Source organism: Scomber scombrus, chromosome 20, assembly GCF_963691925.1.
Source record: "Scomber scombrus chromosome 20, fScoSco1.1, whole genome shotgun sequence".
Lineage (NCBI taxonomy): Eukaryota > Metazoa > Chordata > Actinopteri > Scombriformes > Scombridae > Scomber > Scomber scombrus.
This window is the reverse complement of record NC_084989.1, coordinates 8,454,942-8,477,736: the sequence shown is the minus strand read 5'-3', so window position 1 is coordinate 8,477,736 and position 22,795 is coordinate 8,454,942. Positions and strand designations below refer to the sequence as shown.

Below are 22,795 nucleotides of genomic sequence, written 5' to 3'. Positions count from 1 at the left end.
GTGTAATTACTCATGTGAATATATATTTTTCCTCAATGGCTAACTTTTGGTGGTAGCCAACTGTTAACTGTCTGCCATTGTTCAGGGTCAAAAAGTACCAAACAACACAATAAGGGAGGACAACATTATCCTTATATTTGTTTTTATTTTTGGTCTTTCTTTAGAATACAAAACAAGAACCAAAATCACAAAAATAACATTTACAAAACAGATTATTTAACTGAGGTGACTGAGGCAACATAGAAAAGCAAGTCTGAGACAGTGATACTGGTGGGTTAGCCTGGAACCTCGTGGGTAACACAGTGAGCAATGTCAAAAGGTCAGGTTTATCTTTATAAACTGTTTTAAATTAGTGCTTTCCTTCAGTAGTGCTATTCACAAATGGAGTTTTAACAATATCATATTTGCCTAACATGTGCACAGTTAGCAGTGATGTAATGGTGTAGTGCTTCAGACCTACCTAAGAGCAAATTGATTATTGTGACACATAGGTCTAATATCCTAGTTAAGTTGTACTGTATGGCACCATTATTAATGGTTTTGTATTTTAATCCACTTTCATACACTTTCATACACTCACGCGCAGAGCTGTTTCCTGCTCATTCACTCTCATTAAATGGGTGAAAATGATTTCCAACAGCTTCCTATACTTGTTTCCAACCAAGAATACATCTGGCTTAAATAAGCGAATAGTTTTAATATTGATATCACCCAAAAGTGTTTCAAACAGGAAATAAAAGCTGTGTCAGACTGTTGTAGAGTATGATACTCTTTTTCTAAAAAGATTGACATTGCAGGAAAAAAAACCAAACACTTAGAATGATTAAGTGTTGGAATGGCCGTCAGTCAGAGGCACAAACTTAAAAGTCCCATCTTTTTCCTAAAATACAAAAATGGTAAGACACAATGCATACACTGCATCACTTAGAAATAATAAAAACCTAGCATCACTTACCAAAACACAAAGCAGTGAAAATAGTACAGTTTAGTCTGCACTCGATTGCGCAGGCTTGTTTTTGCATGAACAAACGTTTTGTCTTTTTTTTCTTTCACATTTAAGACATGGTCACTGGTGATTCAGCATTGCAGATTATTACTTTTTTTTTTTTTTTTTTTAGTTCCTTTGGATGTGTGCCTTTTGTTGATTTTGCATCTGTCACAGCAGGTAGATTGAGCTAGCATTACTTCATATATCTATATATACACATGCACTCAACGTCATATCATATGTATCCCCAAAATAATAATAAAAAAAACAAAAAACAAACAATTCCAAACTCCCTTTTCACCACTTAAGTGTTTAAGCTATAAAAACCTGCATGACTGTCTACGAAAAAAGTTTGCATGGAGGTGTTGCCGTTTGATGTGAGATATGCAGCGGGTCTGTAAAGGTGCTGGCGTTGGGGTGTGGCGTGGAATGCAGCCTTATTCCGTTAAGAGGGGACATGGGGATGGGCCTATTCCTCCCCCCCTGCCTATCCAAATGGGCCTCTTTCTATGTAGTTAGGTTTCAGATTCACATTATGCTGGAAGAAGAGTAACTGGTGGCAGACGCCGACAGAGCAGGTCTTCACCAATAGCAAAAAACACTGGAGTAGAGTGTGAATGCATATCTATCATCGTCTGACCTGCAGAGAGAACAACATGTAAACTGTTAATATACACTGTGTGCATCTCTAGTGGAGGTGTAGACAATAAATGTCATCTGAATCAGTGATTCTCAAACGTTGTTCATGTAAGGGACCCCCAATTTGACACATATTAGTCCACAGACCCCCATCTGATAAAATGTTTTGCTTTTAGATGTTTTATTACAGAAAGTGTATGAAACCCAAAACCAAAATAGTCATAAATTTGATTATTCCCCTTTTTTACCCCAACAAGATACCCTGGGGTTCCTTACACCCTACATTGAGAACCACTGTTCTAAACATCATACTCACGCTGCCCTATCTTCACCACTGCGGGGGCACGTAGCTGTAGCTGGGTGTGCCATTAGTCCGATATGTGGGCATCGTGACTTGGTGTGGTGGCGCTGGTGATGGAGTCGTCAACAAAGTCCCTGAGAAGCAGAGTGAGCCATCACTAACAATTCACATCAATCACTTCTATTTGACAATAATAAACAATAAAACAAAGTGCAGCCCACCAGCTGACATGGCCATGGTGGTGCCAGCTACCATCCCCATGGCGACACCGTTGTGGCGGGGAGGAGGGATTTGGGGGGCATACATGGCTGCAGGCATCCCATTTGGCTGAACCACTGTCGTGTGATGGATAACATGAGGCGGTGCAGCATACAGAGGCTGTGTGTAATAAGTGCCTTGTTGTTGTGAAGGTATTAATGCCTGGATCAACAAAAGATGTTACAGTTCAAAACATTAGACTTGAAACTGGATTAAGAGATGCAAAATTAGAAAACTGAAATATTAAGCAGCAACATCAAAAAAGGAACTTTTATAGCATCAACGTTCTAAATTTAGACCTTTGATTATGGCGCCATCTTCAGCCATTTATTTTTTTAATATAAGAGCTGAAATGTGTCATCCTTCAATGACGCATTCATTAATACTAACCTGTGCATATGGGTTCTGTTGGGGGTAGGTGCTCCTGACAGGGTAAACGGCAGTATGGTAGGGGTTGGGTGAGGAGGAGTATGGTGGGACAGTCCCTGTGTTGGGAGAGCAGGACATTTTGAAAGGAGTGCCTGGAGCGTAGCCTGGGTAGGAGGAAGAAATGTCACATTAATGGTGCTGATTATCAGAAGTACAGTCAGTGGATGGGGACCAAGAACAGCAGGAAATTATACATTAGTGCACTTTCCTTTAAATCTAAAATTAGTCCACCATGACTGATACAGTTTGTATAAGAAAACACCAGATGACAAAGTATTGTGTATTTGTTGAAGAGAAAAGTGGGTTTTAAAAGACATTCTTCTTACCGCTGGAGAAGGCTGGGTTTGCTCCTGGGTAGACATTGGGATTGTATGTTGGGGCAGCTGTTGCATAACCAACAGGAAATCCAACTACCAAAAACCAAAACAAACACAACCAGAGTTAAATCCTCTTCCCCCTTTGATTTACAACATTTTCTCACTGTAATGAACACCGGCACATGAAGTTACCTGGGTAGCCTATACCCTTAGTATTGGTAAAGGGGACCCCTGTTGGCGCAGGGCTGTACACCGGATTCATTATGGTCTCTTGCTCACAGATGCTGCAATAAAAGAAGCACAGAACATGTGTATTCAAATAGCAGCTGCACTGAGAACACCGCAACACCTTTTCATGCGACTAGCACAGTGCTCGTTCATGAGAACGGCTCATCCAAACAACTTCACACTCAACACCACAATTGAATGAGTTCTCAGCAACACCGCCGCCAAGTGTGAAGTGATGAATGGTTGCCGAGAAAATTGAAGGACATACAGACAGGCAGGCAGACAGACAGACAGACAGACAGACAGACAGAGACTGAAGAGATGAATTTACTCTTCAGCTTTTGCATTCCATCTTACTTATTTTGTTTCTTTTATTATTACTATTTTTAAAATTGCGTATATTTATTAATTATGCTGTCAATAAAGTGGACAAAAACTATGGGGTTTGTTTTCATTTCACAATTTTTAACTTCCACTGATGTGATGGAGAAAGAAGGCTTGCACATCCTCCAGGTCACATGTGGTGCTGATATGGACATGCACATGAAAAGTGGTAGAATTGATTCTTTATCTTTAATATGCTGTCCATAAATATTTCATATAGAGTTGTCACATTTTGTGGGTGGAGGTTTACAATAAAAGGAATAAAGGAACAAATTTTTAAAAATCATTTGCGGTGACCTCACATGACTAAGTTCTCCCACTCGATCTTTCCACTTTTTATTTGATTTTCTGTGGAGGGAATGACAATACACTGCAAGAGAAGCTGAAAGATACACTTTTTTTTTTTTTACATGCAGGCAAACAGTTCTGTAAATCACACTATTATAAATGTTCATTCCACTCCAGTAGATGTCTTCACCTCGGCTGCTCGGATGCTCGTTTAGAAAAAATATACCATTGGCATCATAACACAAACGTCCCTTCTCAGTCCTGCCATCTAGCGGCGGCTATAATGCCTTACATCCCATTACAAAGAATGCTACTTCACGTTTATTTTTAAACATGAATAAATGCAAAATATTCCCCTTAATATTGCAGGTGAAGCGAAGACAGTGAAAACTGTGTGGTGATGACAGCTGTAGCATCGTGTGTATTTATGGAGAACACGCATCTTTTTTAAAGTTGTTATTTAATGGAAACGACGGGAGCTGACGTGATGACGTGATAGCCTTTAAACAAATCTCCTATTCATTGTATATGCTGCATGTAAAACAGTGACACATCCGATACAGTTAGCAGCCCTCAGCTAGACAACGCATTTGACCATTGATTCCTCTTATTCCCTTCCTCCACCATGTACTACGCAGCAGCAATTATAAAAAGTTGATTTTTTTTTTTAGCTTTTAATAGCGAGCTACTCGAGCGGTTTCGCTTATAATCCTGGTCGATATTAATAATTAGGCTAAAGGTATTTTTTTTTTAAAGATGACGCTACATGTTTTCTTTCTGACGCAGCGGAGCTTTGTTATCATGAACTGTTTTAACACATTAAGCCTAATAATAATGCGTGGTGTTTTCTCCCAGTGCAGGTATGTGTGGAGATGTACGGACTGACCTGCTAAACACCTGTCTGACCGCGCTAAACCCACAGCAGCACAGCCCTGGAAAGCAGCCAGATGTGGACAGCTTGTCAACAGGCCGCACAGCTCAGCTGAGGAGACACACTGTCCCACACGTAACGCACAAGTCTGCTAACGGTGCCGATAAACCACAATAACTTACATGCTCACTGTTTCTGAATGTCTGGCAGTCCTCTCCGATGGTCTTCTGCTGTAAAAATGAAAATTAAGCTAGCTGGTGTTTTTTGCTCCCAGATGCTCTGCTGAACTCTTTTGAGCACTCGACGTCACTTCCGGGTGATGTCACGTGGTCGGTTCATTTTAAAAATATTAAATAACACTTTTTAAAATCGGGTAACATATTTTTACTTTCCTTTTAATGTGTTTTCCTCTTTAAACGTCACAGAAAAAAACTAATAGAAAATAAAAAAATATATATATAGTTATGTCCTCAATTCACGCAGAATCTAAAATAAGGTGATAATGAATCCGACTGACAGGAAGTAACAGATTAAATGGTTTATTTTGAAGTATTATTATCTTTATTTGTTACAGATTTTTATGGGTTTTTATTTTAATTTTCTTTTTTTGCTACACTTAAACATCGCAACAATGTCACGTTGAATATCCATACAGCGCAACATCGTTGCAAAACTAACTGAGCAACATTATTGTCTGTTGTGTGGTCCTTGCAGGCAAAAATAATATTATTGTCTTGTGCAGCAGCTGTTTTCTTTTATATGAAAACGTATCTTACTGAATTTAGCCAACGTAACTGCACCTTTAAATAGTCAACATATTTACAGATGAATTAGCGTGTTTATTTGGCAGCGGCGTCATATTTGTTTTGGCTCTTCCAGGACCTTGACGCATCGTTTCCATTCAGCCATTGAACTGGGAAGAGTGGCTTCCATACTGTTGTGGTTTCACTGCGACCTATATGTGATTTCATAGGTGACATGTTGACATTTGACTTCTATTAGGAATCATTCTGCGGTGTAAGGTGGCTCTTTTCAGTCGGCTTGTGTCGTCGGTAAAGAGCAGGGCTTTAATGTCTGGAGCGGCCGGTGGAGGAGGAGGAGGAGGAGGTGGTGGTTCCTCCTGTTCGGGCGCAGCAGCCGCAGCCAGTTGCAGCTCCGCCGGCTCTCCCTACACCGCCGCAGCCGGAGGAGGCGCAGGGGTGGCCGGGAGGCTGCCAGCCCGGGTCCTGGAGCATATTTTCTCCTATCTGGAGATGTTCGACCTGATGCGGTGCTCGTTGGTGTGCTGGCACTGGAACAATATCCTGGCGGATGAAAACAGCGAGGTGTGGCGCAGTCTGTGTAACCGCTCTCTAAGCGAAGAAGCTATGCGGTCTGACATTCTGTGCAACCTGCCCACCTACAAGGGGAAAGTAGGTTTATCAAAAAATACCACCAGCAACCGTGATTAATGACGTAGTGTGTTAAATAAAGCTGCCTGTCCAGTGCTACCTTTGCTCTGCACGGAACACAGCTGCTAGCTGCTCTGTCTCCTCACATAGTAGTAGTAGCCTAATAGTAGGCTAATAATGTTCTTCAGTCATTATTAACAACACATTTCATCAACAGTTTTACTCAATAAATGCTCATAGAAATAAATAAATAACAATGAAGAATTAAATTAAAAGGAACAGGTGTAGTCTGAAGCATATCTAATTATAACCAACCCTTTTTTACATAACATGTTTTAACATGCAACCCTTTCACTACTGGTCATACCTGAGTTTCATACTGTTTACCACCTTAAACATTTTTTAAAAAATGTGTATATTGGATTACATATTCTTAATTCCACTTATTCCTCAGGTTTTACCCCTCTGACAGAACTACATCTGTTTTTGAAAATAATATTTATCTTTACCCTTGTTTTTTTAAACATACCTATTCCCCTAAATTCATACTGTCTCTCTCTCATTTCAAACAGCCTGTATAGTTTTAAGATCAACTAGATCATAACATTTTAAAGCAAGTTAATAAATAGTGTGATGATTGGTTCATAATAATCTTATCGACTAATATAGCTGTCTTCTGAGGCAATTGGATGAGAGTTGTTTTTTATGTTTCTCCAAATCTCCACACAGCAGGTTATAATAGAACAACACAGTAGGCTATAAATAGCGAGGTCTGATTCAAGATATCTTTAGTTTTGTATGATGCAATGATCTTAGGCATTTTTGATTTTACAGTATTGATGTGTGGTTTACAACGTCATTTAGGATCAATTATCATGACCAAAAATTAATTTTCATACACTCTTTACACTCTATTTCAACATCATTGATCGTGATTTTTACTTGATTATTGATTTGCATCATATAGGATAAATAATAGGCCCACTAAGGGTGAAATATTGTTTTAAGGCAGTGAAACATACACTCTCTAAATGGGACTGTCTTTAGTATCAGTGACATCTTGTTCATTTTCCTGGGGGCCCTATGAAACTTCTTTAAGGAACCTTGGAGGTCAACGAACCTCACTTTTTGAGGCATTTCCCCAGTAAAAGATCAGATGCTACACTTGAAAATGGCAAAATTCAATCTTTTTCCAACAGATAGAATCTTTCACAGGAAGATATTGATTAATTAATCTCACACTGTGATTAGCAGCTATAATCATCTGCTTATAACACAAATTGTGAAAGACTTCACAAAAGCTTTGAGCTGCAAAGCCCTGATTTGTGCAATACGTTCTGTCAGGATGTAAATAACAAAGTCCATGACTATGTCTTACCTCGTTTATGAAAGAATCCATATCTAATAGGAAATGTCCAAATCCTCAGAGTTCTCCAATTACTACAATAAAACGCTGATCCCTCTTCTGTTCTGCTCTACAGCTCAAGGCTTATCAACATGCTCTGAGCTCCCACGACTGCTCCCGCAATGTTTACGTGAAAAAGAATGGTTTCACCTTGCACCGCAACCCCATCGCCCAGAGCACAGACGGAGCGCGTGGCAAGATCGGCTTTACGGAGGGGCGACACGCCTGGGAGATCTGGTGGGAAGGCCCCCTCGGTACTGTGGCAGTGATAGGTATTGCCACGAAGCGGGCGTCCATGCAGTGCCAAGGCTATGTGGCCCTGCTGGGCAGTGATGACCAGAGCTGGGGCTGGAACCTGGTCGACAACAACCTGCTTCATAACGGGGAGGTCAATGGAAATTTCCCACAGTGTAACAATGCACCCAAATATCAGGTAGGAGATGCAGTTACAACTATATCTTCATAAGATTTTGGATAATGTTGAAGGAGTGTATAATGTGTTACCAACACTACAGTGTAACTGTGTTTGTCTGCAGATTGGAGAGAGAATACGAGTAATTCTCGACATGGACGACAAGACGTTAGCCTTCGAGAGGGGTTTTGAGTTTCTTGGAATAGCGTTTCGTGGACTGCCCAAAGCCTGCTTGTTCCCTGCTGTCTCCGCAGTGTATGGAAACACTGAAGTCACCATGGTGTACCTGGGGAAGCCTCTGGACGGCTAGAAGCAGGACAACCTGTGCCACTAATTACAACTAACAGACCACCGGCAAGCGCAGGACTTTCCCTTTTGATGTACTGCTGACCCTGTTTGTTGCTCTGTTTCAAAAGGATTTGGAGGCCAAGTGGTCCAAGCAACCCTATTTACATTCATACAGAGGACTGTTAACATTTCTACTACAGCTCAACATGAATCCAGAGTCAAAGTTTTTTGGACATTCTGGACATACTACAGGGAAAAGGAATGTGTGCAGACTGCCATAAACATGTTTCTGTATCAACGTGGAAGCATCCACTTTTACAGTTTAAATGCTGTACTGTTCCATTTACAGGAAAGCGGGACATCATTTAATTTCATCCAATTCAGACTCACAGTGCTGAACATTTACCTGAGATTTTATGTCTGCTTGAATAAGGCCAAAATTATTCTAATGTGACAAATACTTTATGACAATTTTAACAAGTGACGCAATAGTCGTTATCAAAGCTAGCTGTTGTATGAGTTAAATTATGATCGGTGACTGGATTATTAAGGTTTTATGCCATATCAGTAGAGAACATGCCGACCAGCTGTCATGCATGTGCATGGATACTGGCGTATAGACTGTAACATCTGCCCTTTTAAAGTACTGATCCAGTAATGGTGGAAAATATATACATGTTAATGTGCGTCCTTTTTAATGTGCTACTGTAGTATTACACACTATTTATTTCTTGGTTTTATCTATGGTACTATAGATACTGTATGGTTAAAAGGCCTGAAAATAAAGTCTACATGGTGCCACTCTTAGAATAAAGATGGCGTGATGCTTTGATGTTTGTTGTGTGAGAAGTTACAGGTCAGTTACACCACATGTTTCCGCCTCAATGCTGTGAATCAGCCACCCAAATAAGAAATAAACAAGGAAGTCGTAAACACAAAGCAGAAACAGGCAGATTAAGAGCCAAAGAACTGCATATTGTTGCAGTTCAGTAAAAACCAAGTATTTCCAAATTTGAGCTGAGTGATAAACGGTTATGGGTTGAGGAAATTCAGCTTTTTTTAAAACTTAAAAGAAAACTGAAAAGCTGACTCAAAATGAAATTCATAGATCATCACAAAGCTGAAAACAGGGCTTTTTATCTTTATCTTAGACTGTGGAAAGTTAAAGTTTTGGATAAATGTGGTTTTGAGAGGACATCAATGATATGCATGCACTGTAACGGCAGTAGCTACAACAATGCAAAGAATACAAAATTTACATTATCCAATATGCAAGATGAACTACCTCAGATGTTTATACCATGCATTGTATATACTCTGTTACTGCTAACGTGGCAGCGTTTTTAGGTATAAAAAATGAATTGCACAACAACATCAGCAGCGCGTACTGTACATCACCATGAGTGACAGCATGAAAAAAGCTTTTCAGGTCAAGGCTGTCCATTTAGTACTAATGTGTTGCACTGCAGCTCCACTGAAAGCAAATTCTTGCTCAGCACTCAACAGAACCTTTAAAAATCAATGTCAAGTTTCAGCAATTAATGGGAAAAATACCATTTTGGGGCTGATGGTATATCTATTTTGGATTAAAGGCACAGTTCGTACTGATTTATAAGGCACAGGCCTATTTATGCATTTGTTTTAGTGAGCAGCCTGCTGCAATTTTTTTAATTTACCATATATCACAGTTACAGACCAGATACATTAGTGATTCACATTAAAGGGCTACTCCAGTGATTTTAGTGATTTACTACCATAAAACTGAGGGACTTCAAAAAAAGAAAAGATGGTCAAAATCAAAGCAGCAAAAGTTTGAGATATCCTGACATTTTCGACAGTTAGTATAGGTCAAGCAAACACTTCCCATGATGCAACTCAATAGTGTCTTTTGCTAGAATGTCCTTGACAATGTCTTTCAAATGTCACATTACCAGTTTTTAACTCAGGTTTTTTGTTAAAGATTTTATGTTCCAAGCTCAAACAAAATCATAACGAGTAAACTGAATTGAACGTTTAAAGTTAGTGGAGAGACCCTTTAAGCTGAGCTCTAGTTAGCATCAGCAGTATCTATCAATTTTAATAAAGGTCTTACCATGTCAAGTACATTTTCAAAGCAACATACAGCAGCATCCAGAGGCAAAAACATCTGAACTTTCTATGTATTGCACACATTACAAAAGCATGCAGAGAACAGCCTAAAAATATAATAAACATGCCAAAACAGGAAAAATTGCATCAGCAACACTGACTGAAAAATACTTTTGCTTTAGGATATTTACCTAACAAGACCACAAACTACATCCTGAATCAACAACACCTTCATTTTAAGCGTTGCATTTGTATCAATGTTTTAAGCTGAGTCTACAACAACAGCACTAACACATTCAATTCATCTAAGTTTAAGTTTTTCTGTACATTATGCTGTTCTAAATACAATGAAAAATATGTTCATTCTCCAGTGAACAGAGAGAGGCGTGTTGTACATTGCCGGCAGCAATAATAGCAGCAGATTGTTATGAATGCACCGAATCAGATTAGCATGAATCACCACGGTGAATAAACGGAGAAAAACAAAGTGCACCTTTATTAACAGGAAATAAACAGATAAGACATCACAGTACAGAACATGCTGTTGTACTGCAGTATGACCTCAACAGTGAAGGAGAGGATTACCACTTCAATGAAGATTGATTGAATATGCTGTCAACGCTAGAGCACAGCTGCTTTATGTCTGCCTGTTTGTCACTTTCTCCTACAATTTCCCTGTCTGAGTATCTTAATATACAGCTGTCTCTCCAGTCTCCTGCCTTTTCTATCTTGTTCTGACCCTGAGTGTCTGTTTGCTAAACTGTCTATCAATGTCAGTCTTTCCATCCTTGATCGTGTGATGCCCATCTGTCAGTCAGTCTCTCAGGCTGAATTTCTCCAATTGCAGTATCAAGCTTCCTGTAACTGGGCCTTTGCAGCACCGACTCACCTATAAGAACTGCTGAATTGACAGTAATTATACCTCAGCTTCACTTTTCATCCACATGTGCACAATATATCCCTGCCTCTGCATGAAAGGCTGCTAGTGTCTTGCAAGAAAAGCATGGATTTCTACTGGTGTTCATTACTGTTACCTCTTCTGTGAATAACTGTGAATAACTGTTGCTTAAGTGGACATTGGAATGGAAACTTTTTAAATGGATGGTAAAGTGGCAATCTTGAAGATCTTTTCAAGTGCTTTTGGACCTCACTCGACCTCACTCCCAGAGATCCAAACAGTGTTGCTGTGTGGCGTCATGCTTGTACGAGTGAACTGAGGAGCGATTCTGTTCTAATCATAATAATTATAATACTGCAAATGGAAAATCTTTCATCAGTGGGCCAAAGGCTCAGTTACTATTGTGTTGCTTCATTTATCTTCCACATTTTAATACACAAAAACACTGCTTATGTTAGAAAGAAGGGAAAGTGAAAAGGGAGTGGAGAAACATTTTAACACGCATCAATTGAAATGGAGAATCAAATCCACAAGAGGGCAGCAGTTGGTTTATGCACATTATGCAAGTAATCAATATCAGGTAGGTATTTACAAATTTAATGTATGTTTAATAACCTGCAGCAGTGGGTGAATTTCATAATTAAACAACACCTTTAAATATTCCAAATAGTTTAGATATTGCATTGAATATAAAATATTATGAAGGGTTAGGTGGATAAAAGGAATATAATATACAGTATGTCTAATATGTGAAATAGGACAATTCAAAAGCACTAAACCTGAGAAACTGGGGTTTCACACAGGTTTTGTGCAAATTAGAAACGTCCTACATGCAACCTCATGGCCTCACCCATGGGACTTTACACCCAAACTGCCACAACACCTCCCTGACTCTCTAAAATAGAATGCAAATGTTCATACTGTACTGTATTTCAATACAACCATGAAAACTGAAACAGGCAGAGTAAAGTGCCCGGATTTCACACGTGTGCTGCAGATATCACATCAGTTTCTCCCCCATCTGCTCACAATACAAGAGCAACACGTGCGACAGCTGAGAAATGTCTTCGATTGCAGACAACTAGAAGTGAACACGGTTTATAAACTCACAGCGGCCATTTATTCTGTGTGTAGAGGTCAGCCTGGTTGGTCAACTTTAGGGTGGAGCCAATAAATAAAGCATTTTATCTCCTGTTTGAAGGTATTTGAACAAGTTATGAACAAATCTATCTATCTATCTATCTATCTATCTATTTATCTATCTATCTATCTATCTATCTATCTATCTATCTATCTATCTATCTATCTATCTATCTATCTATCTATCTATCTATCTATCTATCTATCTATCTATCTATCTATCTATCTATCTATCTATCTATCTATCTATCTATCTATCTATCTATCTATCTATCTATATATCTATCTACTTATCCTACTTCTGTGGTGACTTTATTTTTAACAGTGTCTCTATTCTGAGGAAGCACTGCCACCACTGGTCAACAGATAACTACAATGGGTCAGTGTAGCAAAGGTGATGCTATCATGCAATGTTTTTCAGTAGGCCAAAATTGTATCATATTAGTATCTACTCTTTCTCAGATCTTTAATATTTCACAATTAGATTAGCTGAATATGCACAACCAAACAGTGGATGTACCATAGGTGTAATAGTCAAAGCTGGTTTCGTCTTTGAGATATTCAGAAGCAATGTTGGCCTTTGCCATGAAATTTAGCAATGATGCAAAACCAACATGCAAAACTACATGATGATCTTATGGTTAATATTATATGTGAGCGTCACAGAGTAGCAGTGCTTGTTTAAATTTCGACGGCCAAGCAGATGTCCATGCACTTTCCATCAGATGTTTTGTACTTAAATGGTGTTTGACTGTGACAATGTTTGGCCACCCAACTTACTGTACAGCAGAGTCAGAAGTGAGAGCTTGAGATGTTATATGTGAAAACAGGAAGGAATTACTAACAAATCAACTTTTCAAGGACAGCACCATCACTTCCTGATTCCTAATTCCCTATTCTTATGACCATGGGTTAGGAGACACATGTAACAAGTGGAGTTAAAGACAAGATAGAACTTAAGATGCATCCAACTCGACAACAAAAGAAACACAGATGATATATGAAGTGTGAGGAGAAGATTCTTGGTTACTTAAAGTAGCCATGTTGCAAAATGTTAATGTGTTGAAAGTAAAACATTTAAGGACTTCTCCATTACTCACTTAGACCATTTTGCAGTGACATGGTTTGTATTGTCCATTAGGTTTTTTCAATCATCCTCTTGATTTCTTACGTTATAATGTGACATCTGAGCCGGTATCATAGTAACCCTTCATATAGCAAAGTTGAAGTGTGTATATGTATGTTTGTAATTGCTGTTGCCGTGACAGGCTTAAGGGTGCAGGAAGGGTGTGTGTGTTGAGTGGTTTCCTCTTTACAAGACTGAATGATCAGAACGAACTGAGGGTGTGAAGGGTGTGTTCTCATTAGGTTTTTGCGGTGGCAGTTGTGCTACCAGCCTTAGCAGCATGTACATCGATATTGCTGTTCTTAGCACTGTCAGGAAGAGAAAAAAAAGAAAAAAGAAACTTCTGCTGTGCTGGTTGAGAGCTGTGAAAGCCTGCACTCTCTTCCTGTGGCCCCGGGCTTGAGAACCTCTTTCTGATTTGCAGCTTGTCCATGTGACTTGGTTTCCGTTGCCTGCCTGCTTCCGTGAATAGTAGAAGAGAGGCAACAGTGCTTCAGTCATAGCAGATGAAGGCAGCTGAATGCACATGAGAACGCACTCTGCACCAGAGAGTCAACCAGCGGTATGGTCAGGGGATCAACCGTCAGTGGCTTGGGAAATCCACACCTAACCACCAGTGTAAGTAAATGTACTGTGCATTCACCTGCTACTGCACTATGCACTGATACTTATACTGCTAAAAGAGGCAAACTGCATGCTTTATCTTATATAAGAATGTTGAATTTAAACATACTTGGTCATGAGTGGTCTTTGATGTATTCGAGCAACGTACCTTATCGATCAGAGTTTTGTGCATACTTTCAATCCTGCCAGTATTGTATAGAATTTCATATAGAACATTTTGTGAAAGCCTATCTGTGACTGCATGACTAAATACTTATAATTATGTTTATGTTATGGAATTTAGTTTTTGCAAAGTATGTTAGTCTAGTTCATCTGGATTTACTAAATGTTACTGAAAATGCATACTAGATCCTTATTTACTTGACAACATTGTTTGATTTTTAGTGTAAATAATGTCCTTTGAGTTAAAATATTTAAAGTTGGAAAAACCAACTGGCTCAGTGTCATCAGCGTAATGAAACATAAAGTGAAACAAAAAATATTCATGTGTATTTAATTTTACATGACTATATCACATATTTTATCATTATACGAATGCGAATGGAACCCTCAGATGTACATTAGTGCAATCAGTATTCAGTGTACAGTAAATGTGGTTAAGTGTATGCCCATCCTGCTTGTATGTCTTTATGGTTGCAGCACATTCAGTAACACTCAAAACAAAATTAGAAAAAGTAAGTATGGTTCAGTACACACAGCAAGAGAAAATGAAGAATTGTTCATGTGACAGGAAAATTAACTGAGATAGTTTGACGACCTCTCAAACCGATTTATTTACATTAAAATGCAAAGATTGACAGTGCGTGCAAGCCAAAACGGAACCCAAGGCCTCCATATTCAGCATGCGCCAGTTAGCGGTTTGAGGTGAAATTTGGGAAATTTGACCAAAATGTCCAGCTGCTGTTCTCATGATGAAATGTGATATAATACGGACAACATTTACAACAGGTTGTGCTGGATCCAAATCCAAGTAAAAGCAAAACATTTGTCATATTATTTCTTTCCACTTTCAACTTTACTGTAACTTATTTCATTGTACAAGGTAACCTGTATTTACAACAGAAAATAATTGCAGATTATAATGTAAGGATTACATTTTTCCACTGTGTAAGACATGTAGTAGGAGCATGGACTGGACACACCATTCTCACATGTTTGTCAAAGGATATTGTTTTAATTAATAACTTAACTAAAATAATTACCTTGACAACACAGAAAATGTTTTAGTTATGATCTAACGTATCATCGTATGTAAAGTTCTTGGCATGAGGTGGGAATTGAAGCCAAACTATCAGGGCTGAAGAAGTGGAGAAATCCATTTCTCAACATTGTCACACGCAGATGACATATTTGAATTTTAAGACCTCATGCTCATTACCAAACTTTCATGAGACCAGGTCATCACATGCAAATCATAGTAACTATGACTTCACACTGAAGGAGAGCGAGGTCATGGCAGGGTTAGGGTTGTGCTATCATATTTGTCAAAGATGTGCAAGTATATAAATAACTATACCATCATACCTCTCATACCTTTCTCTTTTTATTTTATTTTCGACAGTGAGGATGTTAAGATGCCAGTCCACAGGCTCACTCCAATCCTGTTTTGCTTACTACACATGTGGAGAATCCTCTCAAGTCATCCACAACACAGCCCATGCCAGATGGTAAGCTGTCTCTCTTTCACACAGCTTCATAAAAGTCCTTCTTGAAGTGAACTGAGTAAATTCTCAGGAACAGAGGTGCGAATACTCTGATGGGGAAAAAAAGAAGAAGAAAGTGTGCGCTCTGATGTTTCTTACATTACATAATCATCAAGGCAAAGTCATAATATATCAGAAAATACTTCAAAGCTGTATTAAAATGTCTATTAAATGTCAAAAAATTAGTCATTTTCACACTGGTGCAATTCACTTCCAAATGAGGCATAAAGGGTTTATCTTTTTAGTCAGCTCTTCGGCTCATCAGGATGACCGAGAGCCACCAAACTTAATAACAACTTATTAATATTTTAAACAATGTACTATTGAAGTGGAAGAAACCTGTATTACTTACTTTTATTACTTACTCACTTTCCTATAGGTTTGTGCACGAATGCTGATAAGCTTTTACAAACGTGATTTGGTCTGGAGGCTGTGCTGTTCAACTAACTCTTTAATTCTTTTTTCACAACGTACCAAAAAGTTATTCCTATTAATGATTTAGTTAATTAGTTACAACTTATAAACAATTCATGAAGAATGCCTCAGTGGAAAGTGGTACAACAAAAATTGAAGAAGAAAAAGAGAATTATGTGTTGTAGCTTGGTAATGGTAGATTTCAATATACTATATATGTATATTATTTAAGGCACGTCAATATAAATAATAAACTGTATATGAAAAAAAGGATGCTCAAAAAATAGAAGCCAATTATTGACATTTTTTATGTGATCTAAGAGCAGCAGAAAATTGGCAGCCAGCTGAAGAATACTTGCAATAAACTGTTTACGGTGTGACTATTATTATGTGGGAAGGATGTGTTTTAATCACATTTGGAGCAAGCCTTATAGTATGTGTAGCTTAAAGTTAAAGTTAGCTGAAAAACTGAAACTATGTTAAGTAAATGATCAATTTTGAAGAAAAATAAGAAAAAAAGATAGATAAAATCCTTACTGATGAGTAACTTCCCATGTGATTTTGTCTCTAAACCTGTCAAAATTAGTCAATTATAAAAAAGTTACAATGTTAGAAATGTTTGAGTTAGAGTTTTCTTAATGCTTGTAGCAATATGAAAAACCTAATCCTGACTCAAACATTTCACTCCAACAAACCAACACATAAATGCAAGAACTTAAAAGTACTCTCCCCCTCTATTGCAGAAACAAAGAACGGTGCTGTGCAACAATGGCAAACTCTCGTCTGTACCAGCAGGACTGCCAGACAACATCGAGGAGCTTCAGCTCAACTACAATCACATTCAAACACTACAGGACAATTCTCTTCTCCAATACCCCTCACTAAACACCCTGAGTCTAGCCTGTAACAGTATGCAGAAATTAGAAGCCAACACTTTTAAAGACTCAAAATTGTTAGAAGGCCTAAATTTAGCAAATAATGATCTTGATATTGGCTACCAAGAAACTAGCTGTGCGTTAAAGAAGCTAGCTGGGCTTAGATATTTAGATCTCTCTGAAAATAAACTTGATGATGAAATGGCTGCCACTCTTCTCCAAAATCTAACATCCCTGGAATACCTCAATCTCTCTGGCAACATGTTACGGAGGCTGGATGAGACCTCGTTCAGTGATCTCCACCAGCTCAAAGAACTCGACCTGCAGAGGAACACCCTGTTTGAGATTGATAGTGCCTTCGACGGCAATCCCAAGCTCCAGCGGCTCAGCTTGGCTTTCAACTATCTGACTTGCCTAACTGACTTCCACATGACACAGTTGGTGGTTCTCAATGCCAGCCACAACTTCATTGAATGGTTCATCTCTCGACAAGACCTCAATGACACTTTCCAGCTAGAGACGCTTGACCTGTCAGATAACAAACTACTCTTCTTCCCTTTCTTGCCCAGCCAAAGTCACCTGCGGAACCTTTACCTATCCCACAACCGTGTGAGTTTTTACGAACACCTGTCAGACAATGACACATCCCCGGACTCGCCCAAGACTGTTGAGTTCTACAACCTGAAGAGGAATAATAACAATGTGACGGCTCAGTTATGGAACGACAGTCTTCACGGTGACATCTCCTCTCTAGAGATTTTAGACCTAAGTGGAAACCTGGTGCAGTATTTCCCTCAAGGATTCATCCACAAAATGCCTGTCCTGTCCAGACTTCGAATGTACACAAACTGTCTAGAAACCTTGAATCTAACTTTAGAGCATTTCTCTGGCAGCTTGTATGAGTTAGATATCAGCAACAACAGGCTGAACCAGATAGTAGCAGATGAAGGTACACTGACCACTTTTGGCAATCTGACCTACCTTAACCTTAGCCTGAATGATCTTGACTGGCTATCGTCTGGATTATTTTCCTCATTGCCAAGCCTCAGATCAGTGGATCTCAGTTACAACAACATTGACATCTGCCTTCCTGTGGAAGCTGAGACGAGTACAGACAATATCTCAGCTTGTGTGGATTGGAGAAACATTGTATCTCTAAGGCAGCTTTACCTTAAGGGATGCAACCTTAAAAGGATTCCACCATCTTCGTTCACTGGGTTGTCGCTCACACACTTGGAATTGTCTGATAACTCTGGCCTCACTGTCCAACAATCGTTACAAAGTCTTAGCAAAATGTTACAGCATTTAGGTTTAGGAAACACACAAATACAGGACTTCGACTTCTCGAATTTCCAAAGTCTGAAGTCATTAAACATTTCAGGGAACTTTCTGACCCAGCTTCCCCCTTCCCTCCTTAGTCTCGACCTAAAACTGCTCGACTTGAGGGACAACAGACTGTCCACAATTCCCTCAGGTCAGGCTATAACATTAGCCCCGAAACTTCAGACTCTTTTCCTCACAGGAAATCCATTCAACTGCTGCGAAACTGAATGGTTCAGGACATTTGAAACAACAAAGACAATCAATATGGTTGGACAGTCATACATTGAATGTGAAGATCTCTTCACAACACACAGAGTGAGTGATTCCCAGTCATTTGAATGTGATGAGGAGGATGTGGAATCACTGCTCTGGTATATTATCCTTTTCGTGTCTGTCTGTCTTCCTTTTGTGGGCATTTCAATTGTTGTTCTCCTCACTGTTAAGCCCCAAATAGTAAAAAAATCAATCAAAAAGAAATGTTTGAAGCCTACATCGTACTGATACTTTATAAACCCTACACAAAACAACACAGTACACCATATTTTGTGTAGTATATTATTGAGAACTGTAACAGAATGTATGTTGAAAATAAAGTTGTTAAACTGTCTACAATAATGATGGAGAAATGTTGCAAGAATTATCAAGGCATGCCATTTTTTTGTCACAGCTGTGCTTTGCTCATTAAAGTGCGGTTCAAAACCAGGCTATAATCCTGGTACTCTGATGTAAAAATGTGGCTGAGTTCTTGTGGGACTTTGTGTGTGACTGTGTGGAGGGTGTATGTGTGAGAGAGTGTGTGTATGTGTGTGTGTGTGGGAGGGGGGGGGTTGTATGTGTTTGTGTGTGAACATATGCAGAAGTAGTGTGATGAAAGCTGTTGCTATAAGCAGCAGAGGAAACATGAAATTTCCTGTTTTGCTAAGATGTGCAGCAACTGCCCAGTTCTGTATTACAAAGAGGAGGGGTTTGAGGTTTCCTTCCCATCACCGACATACAGATGCAACATCGACATGAAATTCCAGTATGTCACTACGTATGAGGAGCAGTTCTGGATGCATATAGATACTTGTTCATTTATTGTGACGGCACTTGATAGAAAAGCAGTGACAGACCACTATGTTTGACCAAATTTGGATAGATGTCATCATATCCTTCTTGTGTGTGTGTGTGTGTGTACGTACATTGCACAACAGATAACTATTACAACGTACTTTCTACCAGTGTGTGTATGTGTGTTCAGGAGTGGGAAGGCTGGCAGATTAGCGTGTAACTGTGTAGAGTGCCGGAGGCCTAACCAGAAAGTAACCAAAATACCGCTGTGGTGATGCTCAGGGTCATGGTGGTTGGAACATAAAAAGAGAAACCGAAGAGAAGCCTTGACAAACCTTAAAACATCACCATGTTTACATATCTACCACGTTATATAGTAATTAGTAGGCCTAAGTAAAAAAAGAGTAAAGACATTGGTGATCTTTTACAGTTTAACTTCAGGGCAGAGAGATTTAGTTTTAAGTAGTAAAATGGATTTTGCCTTGGTAACTTAATAAATGCCAGAAGAAAGTCGAGAATGTTAAAGTGCTGCTACTGGCCTGACTAAGCAGATTAAGAAACCCATTACATTGGAAAGAATTGGGTAAGACTTGCAGCTAACAGATCATCATTTGCGGAAGACTCTCTGGCACTGGTCAAAGATTGTTGACCAAGAGGAATTTCATTTGACTACTCAGCTGTATTAGGTTAGATGTTAAGACATCTATATAAAATAGGTTAGAGGGCTTTCATACAACATGGCTGCCAGACCTTGATAGCTTTGTAGCTAACTGAACGTGACATGTAAATGTACTCAATCTGGTTGCTCAAGCCATATTTAGAGGTGGTCAGGGACACATGTGATCCCAAACATATTGTAGACTACACAACTCCCAAACAGATAATGATTCAGTTGATCTGTATTTACAATACAGCTCAGTTGTGGTTATTGAGTCCGTACATGTGGCGAGTTACCAAATATACACCACAATCTTCTTGGCAAGCCGTGTGCAGTGAAATTAGCGGTCACAGTTTCTCATTGGTAGATGCACACGTGAGAGGAAGTGCAATTCAACCCTAAGTGGTCAAAAAAGATTCATTTGAGTTGCATTCTGACAGCAGGTGCATACTGTGGTTCATCTCAACTAAATGTAAATATAACATAGATATATGTGGATGTATAGCTAATGGCAGAAGTGGTCGCAGTCACATGTTCTAACTTTCAGAATGTAAATGTATTCCTGATCTCACTGAACAAGTACCAAGACAATATAATTGTGTTATTTCTAGTAATAGCTTTCAGAGACAATGTCAGTATTGATAATCAACTACATATTTGAATAAAGTGGAACATCTTGAGTGTTCATTAAAAATGAGGTGAATTTTGGTGCTCAATTGAATGGATGATTTGCAGTCATTCTCTGGATATGTACAATTGGGTGTTGTGCCTAATTGCACAAAATAAGGCACAACAAAACTAAGAGTATACAGCCATGCTAACAGCTGTTTTACTCAGAGGGTCTTTGAGCTACATGCTAACATTAGTGCTAACATGCTCAAAATGACAATTGTAATTGTTTATGTTTAGCAGGCAATATATATCCTAGTTTAGCATGCCAACATTTCTAACTAAACACTCAAAAACTGAAGTTGATGGGAATGTCATTAGGTTTGCAGGAATTTGGTCATAGAATTTTAAACTGATGATGGCACTAGATGGAAAGTAATAGGATCACCAAAATGATTACAGTTTTAGTAGCTATTACAGTTTTGGCATGGCAACCCATCCAACAGTTGCTGGGACTTTTCACTCAAAACCACCTATGTGAACCACATGTTGGCACTTGAGGAAATGTCAGACCACCAACCAAAGCTGCCATCCACAGAGCGACACCACTAGCGTGAAAAAAATAAAACACTACCTCAGTAGCAACTGTATGTCAAGTAGTGATCATTTGGTAATACTGCCTGTTACTCAATTCCAGAGTAAACCAGCAACATCAGCAGAAGATATCAGATAAGCAGCTGCAAATCTTTTGGTTTTGCTTTTCCTCCGTTCTCTTTCGTGCTCTGACTTACTGAAAAAAACCAAACATTTAAATGCATCTGCCTTGTTTTTGTACCCAAACATACTGATTTTGCTCTCAGATTCTCTAAGCAGCTGTCAAAAAGAATGTGGAGCTGCCTCATTATATTACTTGAATATGACATTACTGTGAGTAGACCATAGTGAAACCAAAGCCTTGCTCAAGAGAGTTGAATATACAGTGTAAAGGGGGGCTGGGGGGGCATTTGGCTTTTTATTTATTTCCTGTAGAGGAAACTTTCAGGTGGCCTAAAAGTGTTTTCTGTTTTCTGTGCAAACGTGAAAGAAAACAAGGACCAACGAAAGAGGAAGTTTTTCTTTTCTCTCACCCATGCTATCTCATCTAAGTGTGAATTGGTGAACTTTATCTAACTGGGTGAGGTGATTTTTTAGAGATACAGATGTCAGATTACAGAAATGTCAGATGTGTTACTCAGAATAGTGTTAACAAGGTCAAGCTGAGCACTGATGTTCACCTATCAAAATTCTTGATTTTTTTTATCCTCAGTTGGGTTTTTAAGCTTCACATTTTTAAAAAACACTCAGAAAACACTTTTGGTAAATGTAACTATTAAGGTCAAAGGCTTATGTCTCTGATGTTTTCTTAATGGGCACGTGCTAAAAAATAAAATATTCTTCCAAGCAAGCTGACACACAAGCTGTTTCTGAGGAAGCCAACAAGCAGTTTGCAAAACTCCACTTCCTCTTAATCCTTCCTGCTGACCAAATGGTGACGACAAAGACCTTCGCACTGGACCTATTGTTTAGCAAACCGGACGGGACATGACTTCAGTTGTTAATTTTGAAAAATGATTAATGGATGAATATAATGAGCGCAAAAGAGGCCACAGAGGTGCTCTCATGACACTTAAAAAAGGTCAAGTGAGGCCATTATAAGTCCCGCATGCCTTTGTTTACCCTACTATGAAATCTTCTTCAAATGAAAAGGGTCTTTCAAACTGGGCCAGTGTTCTGAGTGATTTTCTGGGGATTTGTATGTTACTGGTTTACAGCTGTTGGACCAGGAACTGTTGTGGGAGTTGTAGAAAGCACTGGGGAATGTGTCAGGAAAGGGCCACCAATAAAAGACAGGATCTACTCTTTCTGCTCTGCTGACAAGACTTCCTCTATATGTTAAAATGGACAATTTTCAGCCCTGAAAGTTGTGAAACTGACTTTATGAGTGTTAAAATCATACTTTCTTTAATTGACACATCAATGCTACACATTTTTTGTAGTGCTATAGAAAAAATGTGATTATCTGACAGTGTTTTCAGAAAATGAATGAGT

General features: G+C 38.9%; 3 protein-coding genes across 3 annotated transcripts; 2 read left to right on the top strand and 1 right to left on the bottom strand.

The window, feature by feature from the left end:
* Window positions 1-125: 125 nt before the first annotated feature.
* fam168b (family with sequence similarity 168 member B) lies at window positions 126-5,002 on the bottom strand. Its single transcript, XM_062441917.1, has 7 exons — window positions 4,886-5,002; window positions 3,125-3,216; window positions 2,942-3,025; window positions 2,577-2,719; window positions 2,150-2,348; window positions 1,944-2,062; window positions 126-1,628 (listed from the first exon to the last, which is right to left on the bottom strand). The coding sequence occupies exons 2-6, from the start codon at window positions 3,192-3,194 to the stop codon at window positions 1,956-1,958; spliced, it is 603 nt and encodes a 200-aa protein (XP_062297901.1). The 5' UTR covers window positions 3,195-3,216; window positions 4,886-5,002; the 3' UTR covers window positions 126-1,628; window positions 1,944-1,955.
* Window positions 5,003-5,624: 622 nt separating this feature from the next.
* fbxo45 (F-box protein 45) lies at window positions 5,625-8,992 on the top strand. The gene is made up of 3 exons (XM_062441916.1): window positions 5,625-6,115; window positions 7,576-7,932; window positions 8,036-8,992. The coding sequence occupies exons 1-3, from the start codon at window positions 5,774-5,776 to the stop codon at window positions 8,219-8,221; spliced, it is 885 nt and encodes a 294-aa protein (XP_062297900.1). The 5' UTR covers window positions 5,625-5,773; the 3' UTR covers window positions 8,222-8,992.
* Window positions 8,993-13,964: 4,972 nt separating this feature from the next.
* nrros (negative regulator of reactive oxygen species) lies at window positions 13,965-19,116 on the top strand. Its single transcript, XM_062441543.1, has 3 exons — window positions 13,965-14,069; window positions 15,637-15,742; window positions 16,936-19,116. Exons 2-3 carry the CDS (start codon window positions 15,650-15,652, stop codon window positions 18,889-18,891), a joined length of 2,049 nt encoding a protein of 682 aa, XP_062297527.1. The 5' UTR covers window positions 13,965-14,069; window positions 15,637-15,649; the 3' UTR covers window positions 18,892-19,116.
* Window positions 19,117-22,795: the final 3,679 nt, after the last annotated feature.

Coding starts and splice junctions, on each gene's coding strand:
- fbxo45 (XM_062441916.1), top strand. CDS start 5,774: ATGTCTGGAGCGGCCGGTGGAGGAGGAGGAGGAGGAGGTGGTGGTTCC. Junction 6,116..7,575: donor TGCCCACCTACAAGGGGAAA/GTAGGTTTATCA, acceptor TCTGCTCTACAG/CTCAAGGCTTATCAACATGC. Junction 7,933..8,035: donor ACAATGCACCCAAATATCAG/GTAGGAGATGCA, acceptor GTTTGTCTGCAG/ATTGGAGAGAGAATACGAGT.
- fam168b (XM_062441917.1), bottom strand. CDS start 3,194: ATGAATCCGGTGTACAGCCCTGCGCCAACAGGGGTCCCCTTTACCAAT. Junction 3,026..3,124: donor TAAGGGTATAGGCTACCCAG/GTAACTTCATGT, acceptor GGTTTTTGGTAG/TTGGATTTCCTGTTGGTTAT. Junction 2,720..2,941: donor AAACCCAGCCTTCTCCAGCG/GTAAGAAGAATG, acceptor CCTCCTACCCAG/GCTACGCTCCAGGCACTCCT.
- nrros (XM_062441543.1), top strand. CDS start 15,650: ATGCCAGTCCACAGGCTCACTCCAATCCTGTTTTGCTTACTACACATG. Junction 15,743..16,935: donor AACACAGCCCATGCCAGATG/GTAAGCTGTCTC, acceptor CCTCTATTGCAG/AAACAAAGAACGGTGCTGTG.